Genomic DNA, 11,251 nt, shown 5'->3' with positions numbered 1-11,251 from the left:
GCTCTCCCGAGGGCATCCCGCCGGTGCCCCACGCGTGTGCCGCGGCCGCCCCGCAGCCCTCGGGGCGCCGCCGCCCCCTCGCGCGTGTGGCGCGGCGTCCCCCGCCCCGCGGGTGGGCGTGGGGAGGGCCGGGCCGGGGCGGGTGTGCGCGGGGAGGGGTCGGGCCAGGGTGGGTGTGCGCGGAGGGGGAGCGCGGAGCGGGGCGGCGGAGGGGGGGTGGGGTCGGGGTGGGGGGGGCGCGGCGGCGGCGGTGCGGGATGCGCTGCCCGGCGGGGCCGGGAGCGGCCCCCGATGGGATGTAGCGGGCGGCTGCTGGGACCCGTCGGGGGCCGCCGCGCCTCGCTGCTCCTCACCATGATCCTCTTCTTCACCTACTTCTTCTTCTGCCTGCCGGGGCCCTGCGAGCCGCTGCCCCCCGCCTTGCTGCTGCCGCCGCCCGCCGCGCTCCCCGACGGCAGCCCGGGGCCCGGGGGAACGGGGCCGGGGGCGGCGGGCGGCGGGAGCCGGCGGTTCCCGCAGGCCATCATCGTGGGCGTGAAGAAGGGCGGGACGCGGGCGCTGCTGGAGTTCCTGCGGGCGCACCCCGGGGTGCGGGCGGTGGGTGCCGAACCCCACTTCTTCGACAGGTGCTACGAGAAGGGGCTGCGCTGGTACAGGTAACCGGGGGTCATTAAATGAGGCGGCCAGCGCGCCGGCAATTGCCTCCCGTGCCGTGATGGGGTTGTGCTGCAACAGGCTGCCCCGAGCGGGGCGGCTGCCGGGGTCGAAGGGGGATTCCGGGGGCTAAGGCGGGCCAGGGCTTCGGAGGGCACCGGGCGGGGGATGCGCGTCCCGGGCGGGGATGCGGAGGGAGCCGAGCTGCGGGTGCACGGAGGGGGTGGGGTGGGGTGGGGGGTTGCAGCTCTGACCCTCTGCCTTGCCCGGGGAAGGGGCTGGGGGCTGGTTTTTGGGAGGCCGCTGCTGAAGTTAGAAGTGTGAGAGCTGATCCTCGTTTTCCTCAGTGTTTGTCTCTTGTGTTCCTCAGTGTCTCCCGTTTTCCTCTGTCCCCGTATCCCCTCATCCATCTGTCCCCCTGTCCCCAGCACCACAGCTCACGTAGCCAGGAGCTGGATGGCTGGCAGCAGCAATTTGCCTTTTAAAAAATGATCCAGGTTTTGCGATTTTGATACTTTCTTCTCTGCCATCCTACCTTTCCCCCATCGGCTTCCTTTAGGAATTAATTCTTTTACTCGAGTGGCTTATAAAAATAACGGGAGCGAGGGCCTTGATTAGCAGGACCAGGCTTGCTCCCTGCCGGCGAGAGAAGGGGAAGGGAGTAGGGGTACCGCTCGGATTCCCTGGTAGTGCTGTGTCAAAAGGCAGGTCCAGATTGATTCAAGGGAGTTGTCTAGTTTTGAGGGTTCTGATGGAATTGAACTCTTGGGGTGATAAAGCATTCAGAGCAGCAGCTACCGTGCATGTGGTGTCGATTAAACTCCCATCTCCCGGCCAACTCCGGAGCGGCCGGGCTCAGCGGAGTTGGAGTGATCAGCCCCTTGAAGGCAGTGAAAGAATCTGGGCCGTTATTTTGAAGAGTCTCCAAACGTGTCGGTTTATAAAAGCACTGCGGTGTTCTTGGGGAAACATCTGAAAATAATAAAAGGAGTAGCTCTCCCTGTCCTTCCTGCCCCACCATCCTTTTCTGCTCAGGCCCCGTGGGAATTCTGTATTTCTTACGTGCTCCTGATGTTTCTCGATGTTTTTGGGGGAGGCTGCAACTCGGCAATCCTCGCCAACATAATAACAACCTGTGAAAATTGGTGTGTTTAATGGAAAGTGTAATTTTAGTGGTAATTTCACCCGCAGAGTTTCAGCTCTGCGAGACCACATCTGGGCTGTAAAGTTATTGACTTTGCGCACCTTCAAACGCAGTAAGTAGCGCGCTTGTCTTTTATGGCTGTATTAATACTGCTGTGATTTATTGGCTCATTTCTCAGCTCCATTTGTATCTACGCTGCTCTAGAAACAATAATGATGATAACTAATCTTTCTGGGTGAAGGTTACAAGACAGATCTCGCTTGGCGGAACGGGGGTTTTAATGACTGCGAGCGCGTAATTAAAGCGGGGAAGATGGAACGCTTTCATATCGCTCGCCGTAGTCCGGCGAGACGTTTGCAGGGTGGACCACAGCGAGGGAAGGAGGCATAAATCTGAGTTCTGGATTGCTGCGTAGTGAGTTTTTAGTGCTGTGAGTGCTTGCGGGGAGCTTGGCCTGACACCAGCGAGATGTTTTAAGATGGTTCTGCATATGGTTATGGTAAATTTGGAGAAGGAGAGTATAGGGGAGCGTTTCGGTGCGGCCAGATGCATCACAGGGAAGTGTACGCTGTGCTAGGAAGAAGTTGCATCCTTTCTAATGAGGAATAAAAAAATCTGTAGATGCTTTGCTTTAACTCAGCATAGGGCAAGCGTGTTTTCAATCACATGCACACTATTTTCCTTAGTTTCCTCATCTCTGTGCCTCTCTTGTTTTGTCTTCTTGCAAGACCTCGCTATACTGAAGGTTTTTTTTTTCCCTGGGAAAGCCAGACAGAGCTAAATGTTTAAAGCTGGGGTGTGTTGGAGTGCAGGAAAATGGAAGTTGGACAGAAGTTCAAGTTTTTCCAATGAATATCTCAAAGTGGTGTAAACATTTTTAAAATATTTGAACTTGCTAGGAAACCAAAATTACACCAACTGCTTCTCGTGCCAAGATATTTGGCCTGAAGGCACCTGTAGATCGTTGCTTGTCTTAAGTAAAAGTGAGGAAGAAAAAGAAAATCCTTTGGAAGTATCACCACAGAATGATTTTGTTCTTTTTTGGTAGCTTAGTCCTATCATGGATTCACTGCTGTGGCATAAGTGCTGAGGGGTTTATTTTATAAGTTACTGACCAAAACCATTTATTCTTACTGGAGTATCTTATTTAAATTTGAAGTAGCCCAAAGTCCCTTTTTTGGCGTAGTTATTTTTGCTAGTGAAAGAAAAAGTTCTGCAAAAGCAGGAAGCATCTCATATGGAATTCCTTGGGTTACTATAGGTTTAGCTAATTATAAGAAGATTAAACACCTTTTCTAGACTGCGACATAAATTACCTAATGGATAACCCAAGCACGATGTGACACCTTATCCTGAAGCAAAACACTGTTTTAATGTTTTTGGCACTCAGTACTGCTTAATGTAAACCTCAATAAAAAGAAGTGCTGTTGGCGTGTGTCCTGCTCCGCTCACGCAGCAGTTGGGGCACGTGAGTGTCCTGCTTGGCAAGCTGGCAACCTTGCTGCTTGTCTGTCTGTCTGTCTGCTGCGTGGGGACGTGGATGTAGGCAAATGTTAAGCATGTAATTGAATCCAAGGTGTTTGCCAGTGATATTTAGAACTTCCTTGCAGAAAACTGAAGAGGAAAAATCCTGCCCTTGCTTGTCAGGGTCACAGGCAGCATTTGGGGTGCTTGGGGTGTTTGCATTTCGTACTGTTCCTGTGTAAGTGGTGCTGTGGGCTCTGATGGCAACATTTGAGGGACATAGCTGAGATTTGTGCATAGGATTGTTCCCTCTTTGCTTCTCAGAGTCGGGCTTGTTTCCCACGTGGCTGCCCGATGTTGCTCAGAGATTTGGACCGCTCCATCTGCCTCGCACCGTGACCCGGCGCAGCCTCGGGAGCGCCAGTGCTGTGGGGAAAAGGGCAGGAGATGTGGTGGATAACAGAGGCTTTGGGACATGAAGTGGGGTGCAGGGAAGGGTCTTTGCAGAGGCTGTCTTGCATAAAAGAGGGGGAATGTTGGGGAATTCGGCCTGACGTAGCTTATACAAAGAACAGTTTCCTTGTCTCCATCCCCCAAAACTTTGCAGTGACATCAGCTCAGTAGAAGTTTTTCTCTGTCTCGTATTTCCTCATATATGATCTATGATCCCAGTCCTTTTCCTTTTCCTCTTCCTGCTTTTTTTTCCAATAGCTATAGAAAGAGCCACATGTTGGGGCCAAGGCTCCCAGTGACCCTTCACTGCAGCTGTTGGGGAACTGCGCCCTGGATGGTGGCACACACAGGACTTCATAGGAATTGTAAAGAATTCCTTGCTTTCTTACCCTTTGGGACAGGAGTAGTGAAAAGTCTTAAAAGATGGCTAGTCATGGTTGGCAAATGCCTCCTGGGGAGTGGCCAGGCTGGAGCACATGGGGAGCGGGCATCGCTGAGCATCCCCCGGCACTGTGGAGCCATCCTACACTCTCAGCCTCTCAGAGGCTGAATTTAGCTTTTTATTGTCATTTTCCCTGTTGATCCCAAGCAGTGCCTGTAGATTTGCCTGTGGGGGGAGATTTGTCCTGTGGTTCATCATGCGTTACACTGGGCTTCTGTGGATGCGTTAGAGAGTGCTGGGGGTGTCCCAGCCTGGGAGCATCTGTCTGTGCCCAGGGGAGGTGGCCGGTTAGCAGAGAGCTGCTACACGCGATGTGGTTTGGTGTTTCTTTTTTCCCCTTTCCCCTCCTTCAAACCCATTCATGGGAGCTAATAACGTTCTTGAAAGGCATCCAGGATTTCTTGAGCCAGACTTTGTTATCTCCGAACCTTGCAACCCCGAAGCCTTTGAGCGGTGGGGAAAGGACGCGGTTCCAGCGCTGCTCTTTTGACTTTTGCTGTGAGTGTTATTGGCAGTTGAAAAGTAGAGCTAAGTAGATGCCTTGAGGGGGTTTTTGTGTGTGTTGCGATTGTACAGACAGATCAAGACACTCAATAGTGTGAGCTGTCGAATAAAACCCGACGTTTCAGCTACCCTGGAGTCACCGGGCTGCGTTTTGGCACGGAGCTTGTATCCCCTTCCAGGGAGAGCTTTTCACAGGCGCATTTAAGAAATACATAGGTGGGAAGAGACAAAAGAATGTTGCGAGGAGTCAGATGGCGATTCACTGAGAGCTGCTCCGGGACATTATTTTTATTCATTGACACCAGCTAATCTCTTCTCCTGATGGACTCGAGTTTCAACGCTCTGCGGCTGAGAGTGGCCCTTGTTTTTCTTGGTGCATTTGCAGAAACTCAGCCCTGCAGCACGCTTCTTGGGTTTGTTATTTGTGATCTCCTCTTTCCTTCTTCTCTTTTCTTTCTTTTTTTTTTTTTTTTTAAACTTTTGCTACCAAAACAGGGCCTTTCTGTATCAGCTTCCCTTGTCCTCACCCCATGTTTGGAAAATAAACCCTAACAAGCAAAGCGGAACAAAAAAGAGCAGGAAACCAGAGAAAAAGATGGTTTTTTTGTTTTTTTTTTCCCTTAACTATTATGACAAAGATATTTTTATGTTTTTACTTAATGCACAGTACTCTGGACTTGCTGCTAGACTGAAAAAGAATGTGTCCATGTGTAGAGGGGCTCTGTGTCCCTTTTCCATCTCTCGCTGTTTATACGATGTTTAATCCCAGCTCTCCACTCTGGAGAGGACCCGAGTGCTGTGTGGATCCGTAGCAGCCGGCCAGGGCCCCGCGACGCTGTGGCCCTGCTTTAGGGCTCCCTAACACACAGCAGTGCCTGTCCTTAGGAAGAAATCTGTAATACGTGCAAAGTTTGGTCTTCTGCAAACTGCTTTGACGTGGGATTAAAAATAGCTTTTACTGCCACGATGAGGAATTAACATTTGAAATCGTTTAAAGGGATCCCAGGCAGATATTACGGTGGGCGGGTGAGAGGGGCCATGCTGGTCTTGTTGAAGGGAGTCTTTCCCAAGCCTATGAAGTGCTTCTTGCTGATACAAGCAGGTTTTTGAGGCTGAATTTTAGCCTGGCTCAGCTGCAAGATGAAGCAAAGTGGGGTTATTCCATGTGTTGTTACGTAGATAGTGTCGGGCTAAAGCGATTAAAGCTGCGTGTTAGTGTTGGCTCTGTTTTTTTCGGGTAGAAGCTGTGACTTGCAGAGTGGAACGAGCCATGGTCTTCCCGACTGAGGAATGCTTTCTCTGTCGCTGTCTCTTTTAAATAAATGGTGGGTTTATACAGAGGCTGTGCAGTGGGGTGTGCAGGAGTAACCTGAGTGTCTGAAGGAGCTCAAATCTGCTGGTGTCGCTATCCCAGACTGCTGAAATACATATATAAATCTGGGCACCTAGAAATCAGGAGGCTGGCTTTAAAAAAAGAAATCAATAGTATGTGAATCAATACCTTTGGGAAATACTTCCTCACTCCTGCCCTTTTTCTTGTCTTCTCCTGGTTACTCTTTTGTAACCTCAAGGCTAGAAATCTAAATGCATAAACACGGATGGGGTGGGTTTTTTTATCCCTTCTGTGTAACTCCAGAGGACTCCTGAAAAGATGTCAAACATCATGAAAAGTTCACAAAGAGCAGTGAAAGCTGCAGGGTTTCTGTTAGTTGAATTATTGAGGGGCTGGAGAAATAGTCATCACAGAGTATGAGGGAGTTTCGGAGTTTCTTCTTTAAAAGTATGATTTATTTTCTTTTCCTAGATGATTTTTAGATGCAGACAGTGACAGAAGGTGGAAAAGGCCAGTGGATTTAAAGGGTGCTTTTAGGCAAGGAGAGACTATTACTTAAGAGAGTTCAAAGCTTATTTATAAAACAGTAATTACCATCCCCCGAGACGGAAGTGGGCAGCTCGTGTGGAGTCAAGGAGGGGGTTACAATAGTTAATTGGCAAATATGCTTAAAAGCTTCTTCCTGACCTTTTAAAAAACTTCTTGCTGAAACAAGCTCGGGCAGAGATTGAAAACCTGACTAATGAAAGGCCAGGTCTAATACCAGGACTTAGCTCTAAATGGCTTTTCAAAGGGCTTTGGAAATCCTCCTGCTTAGGGAGCTGGCTGGTGTCGGAGGGATGCTCCTGGGTCCTGCAGGACCACCCTTGGGCCCATGGCAAGAGCTGACAGGACTCTGGGAGCTGGATGAGACCTGAACCTCGTGGCTTTTTCTGCACGTCCCAGCTGGTGGGATGGCTGGAGGGCAGGCTGGCATCACCCTCCTGTCTACCCCACCCTAGTCTACTCCCCTCCCAGCTGTGTCTCACGAAGTGCCCCTGCAGCTGCCCTCCTCTGCAGAGCATCTCATGCAACTTGGTTTAATTCCTGCCCCTGCTCTCATGCTGCATTTCAGTCCTCCAGTGAGAACAAATCTGTGTGGTGTGTGGGAGAGCAAGCTGCTCCGAGTCCCCCAGCACCAAGGAGGTGCTGCATGCCCGGCTGTCCTTGCCAGAAAGCCCTGCCTGGGGCACAGAGCCATGCCAAGCGTCTCTGCTAGCCGTGCCCTCTATGCCCTTCACCAGTGGGATAAAAACATCATCACCTTATCTACCTGGGGGTGGAGGGCAGGGGAGCGGGTAGAGATCTTGGGTCTCGCTCTCCACCTCCCATCACGTTTTTCTGGTGCATTTGTTTAGAAATTTATGAAAGTGAGGAGCAGTGGGTTGTTCCTGTGGGTCTTTGAAAAGCATTTGCTTGAATGCCTGGGCTGTTTCTGGGACGCCTGGGGTAGAGACAGGCTGGTCCAGCCTGGGCACCACCGGGGCAGTGGTTTTGTATGGGCTGGTTGTGGCAATAGGGGATGTGAAGCACAATCCTTGCTCCCCAGCGGCTCGCGGGGCTCCAACGGACCCCGTGCGATACTCTCATGAGTCAGAGTTTGTGGGATTTGACTGGAATCTCTCTAGCAGACTGTCTTACCCTGGGCTCGTCCAAATGAGTTCTCTGAGTGGGGTGGGCCAGCTCCTCTCTGTAATAAGGAAATGGTACACCCGCGGCGGTTGGAAGCAATAAATGTATTGCAGCTTTCTGCAGAGGTGCTGAGTCCAGAGAAGCACAGGCTTGATCCCACACTGATCTGTTAGTTATGGGGGCTCTACCTAAACTCCCATGCACCATATGTCTGGCATTGCAGTGTGTCCTGGGCTGGGAGAGTCTCCTCTGGGCTGTGCAGATGGGGTCTTTCCCTTCGGCAAGGTCCCAGTGTGTTGGTGCTCAGGGCGTTGTGGTCTCATGGCTGCTCAGATTTTCCACGCTCACCTTTTGTGGTAATGGTCGTGGGTGGAAAAATTCACAGCAGTTCATTTGATTTCACCTCTTTCTCCCTCTGCGCAGAGACAGCTCGCAGATCACAGAAGTCTAAACGTCTTCAAAATTATTCATGCATCTCTTAAGTGAGTCTCTCTTGATCTGAAGAGTCGTTTGAAATGCAAATGGGGAATATTGCAGTCTGTTGGGCCACTGGGGTGGTAGCCAGGGCACAGAGGCAGCGGCCTGGCTAACTGAATCTGAACCTGCAGGTGATCCCTCTGCACGAGGCTGTGAGTGCCTGACCCGGTGTGCTGCTGGAATTGAGGGCAGCAGAGATCCAGGCTCTGCCTGGCTGCCGTGCTCTCCAGCTGCAGACCAAAAAGAGCATCCTTGTTCTGGCACGTGCTGCTCGCTTTGGGGCTGCTGGTGACATGAACCGCCCTGCCCTGGAGCATTTTGAGACTCAAATACAGGGTGAAATAGGTAAAATTAGCTTCTCTGAGTGGAATAAAACTCATCTCACCCAGCCCAGGCAGCAGCTCCTCAGTGCTGAGGGTGGCACAGTGGTCCCAGGCGGCTGAGGTCGCTGTGCATTTCAACACACAAAATTGATTACAAGCAGGAGAGAATTACATTAATATAGTCACTTGTCACTGAGGTCTTATTAGTAATCTCCGCTCATTAGTCTGGAGAGAATAAGGATATGACCTTGTCAAGCGTCCTTGGTGAGGAAAAGGCTGACCACCTTGCTATTGATTTGCTCCTTAGGCCCCAGTGTATGAATCCACAGCCATGTCCGCGTGCACACCTACCTGTGCACCTACGAGCCATCCCACTTGCCACTCTCTGCACCCCTGGGGCTAGTTCAGCCGGTGAATCAGCAGCCACTTTTGGTGGGCTCTGCATTGTGCAAAATAAATAATAATGATAGAAAAAGACCCACCGGTGATTGATGGGAAAGGACAAGAAAAGTGACAGATTCCATCCCCAGAGGCCACCTCATGCTTCTGGCTCCAGCCTGGCGCTGCGTGGTGCCATTTGTGGAGCCCCCCTCACCCCCCAACTGTCCAGCTGCTCCGGAGCAACCCCAGCCCCGCTCCTGGGGCCTGGGCTGTGGGCAGGGCTGGCTGCCTGCGGGCAGCGCTTGCCTCCTTTGCTCCCCACTCCAGCACACAGCCAGGTGGATGGCTCCTACATGAGCACAAGGACTCTCTTCTTGCTGCAGGTAAAAACAAACCTCGCAAAACCACCCACAGCAGAGTGAGGAGGGGATGGGCAGAGCTGCCAGCACAATGCCCAAGCTGCCTCCAGCAGCACTCTGCGTCTCTGCACTGCCAGGGCAGGATCTTAAAATGCCTGTGCCTGCTCTGCAGTCCCACCTCAGATTTTTAGTGTGTTTTTTCCTTTTCGGGAGGCTGGCTGTGGGTACTGACCATGCTGCCTCACACCATGGGCTGTTCCGCTGTTCCCCATGCCGCCTGTGTGCCGCTAAGCTGCCCTGTAATTCCGAGTGACAACACACCCCCACGGACACCCTGCCAGGGAGGAAATGTCAATAAGAGTGAAGCGAAAGAAATCCTCCAATTACAGGAGTGCAGAGGGGGCTTGATAAGTGCCATTGATCTGGTGCTTGTCAGCACAATCCCTCATCGCTGCCACCTCTCAATAGATGCTGGGGAGTGGGAGGGGGCTGCTGGCCATCCCTCTGGTCCCCCAGTTGTCCGGGCCCCGGCGTGGTGGTTCTCTGGGATGGGGATGGGTTGCTGATGCTAGGCAGAGCTTTTCTGACTTGTTTGGACCTGACTGGCCGAGACCTGCCGGCTCCATCCCTGCGAGTGACAGCTCAGCAGGGCACTTAGCTGGGGCTAGGGGGGGGTGGTTATCCTTCAACAAGAGCATCGGCTGTTTCCTCCGGCTGCTTTTATATTTCAGAAAGTCATGTTCCTAAGCCACACAAGCCATGAGAAAAAATTCAAGGGGCTGCTGCCAAGTACTTTTCGGCTGAGAATTTGGGTTTTGTTGAGGGAAGGGATCGTTTGTCTCCATGAAAAGCCCATTTTGGGAGGAGGGAGGGAGCTGAACGTCCCCCCGCGGTGTCAGAGACCCAAGCGTGACAACCTGCATCCGCTCTGCTGCCACCCGGGCGGTGCGGAGCTGTCGCTGGTGCCTCTCCTTCACAAAGGAGCCGTCGGGCAGGGGCCGGGCTGCTGCTGGAAGGAGACAGGAGAAAGGCATCCCCAAGGGCCTCATCCTGCCCTGCAGGGAGGGTGCGTGCTGCCTCCAGACCAGCTCACGTGTTGGAGATGAGGTCAGAGTGTGATGGTGGGAGTATCCCAGTGCCCCAGTCCAGGGTAGGAGCTGCGGGCAGGAGTGTGACCAGCCAGGGCAACTGTCCTTCCCTCACCCAGCAGGTTAGCCTGGGGTCCAGGCTGCTGGATGGCTCTGCAGCTGAACTTGTGCTCTGCTATTTATTTTGAGTTTGTGTGAAGAGGGAGCTTGGCTAGAAGGATGGCAGTGCTTGGCTCCACCCGAGTTTGAAGCTCAGATCTCAGCGGTGGTGGCTTAGATGGTATGGTTTTGTTGCAGGGTGCTACCCTCTTGGCAGGCCCAGCAGACAGCTCTGGGTCACTTGTGTCCCCCCCCTCTCTGTGACTGAAGCTCTCTGGATGCCTATACCTTGTCCTTCACATTCTTCCAGTCAGTGATGAAGGATGTCCTCAGTATCGATCTCCCTGCACAAGCTCTGCTTCAGGTCCCTGCCTCTAGGATGCCTAGGCTGTTTTAGGAGACCACCAGGTACAAGCGTTGCCATGATCGCCTAAACCTGCCCCAGAATTCAAAATGTGATGGTCGGGGGACATTTCCCTGTGCTGGGCATCAGAGCCCATGTGTGGTGCTTCAGCTGCATTGCGTGAGGGATCAGAGACATGTCAGAGCCCACAACCCTGGGGAAGAGATTGCAGAATCACAGAATGGCAGGTGTTCGAAGGGACTTCTAGAGATTATTCAGGCCAGCCCCCTGCTAAAGCAGGTTCACCTCCGTCAGGGTACACAGGAACTTGTCCAAGGTGGGTTTGTAAACCTCCAGCTTGTGCCAGGGCTCCCTCACCTGAACAGCAAAGAAAAGCAGAACTTTTTGTGTTCCAGCTTGTGCCCGTTACCCCTTGTCGTGTCACTGGACACAACAGAAAAAAGCGTCATCCCCATCCTCCTGACATCTACCCTTTAGGTATTTATAAGTGCTGAT

General features: G+C 52.4%; 1 protein-coding gene across 1 annotated transcript in view; it reads left to right on the top strand.

Moving 5' to 3' along the window:
* The first annotated feature begins 291 nt into the window (after positions 1-291).
* Positions 292-11,251, top strand: part of HS3ST6 (heparan sulfate-glucosamine 3-sulfotransferase 6) — a 37,418-nt gene continuing 26,458 nt past the window's right edge. The window contains exon 1 of the mRNA XM_061993510.1: positions 292-656. Within this exon, the coding sequence (XP_061849494.1) occupies positions 292-656 (365 nt within the window). The remainder of the gene's footprint in view (positions 657-11,251) is intronic.

This window comes from Colius striatus, chromosome 3, assembly GCF_028858725.1.
Source record: "Colius striatus isolate bColStr4 chromosome 3, bColStr4.1.hap1, whole genome shotgun sequence".
Lineage (NCBI taxonomy): Eukaryota > Metazoa > Chordata > Aves > Coliiformes > Coliidae > Colius > Colius striatus.
The sequence above is the reverse complement of the archived record's forward strand: the minus strand, read 5'-3'. Positions and strand labels throughout refer to the sequence as shown.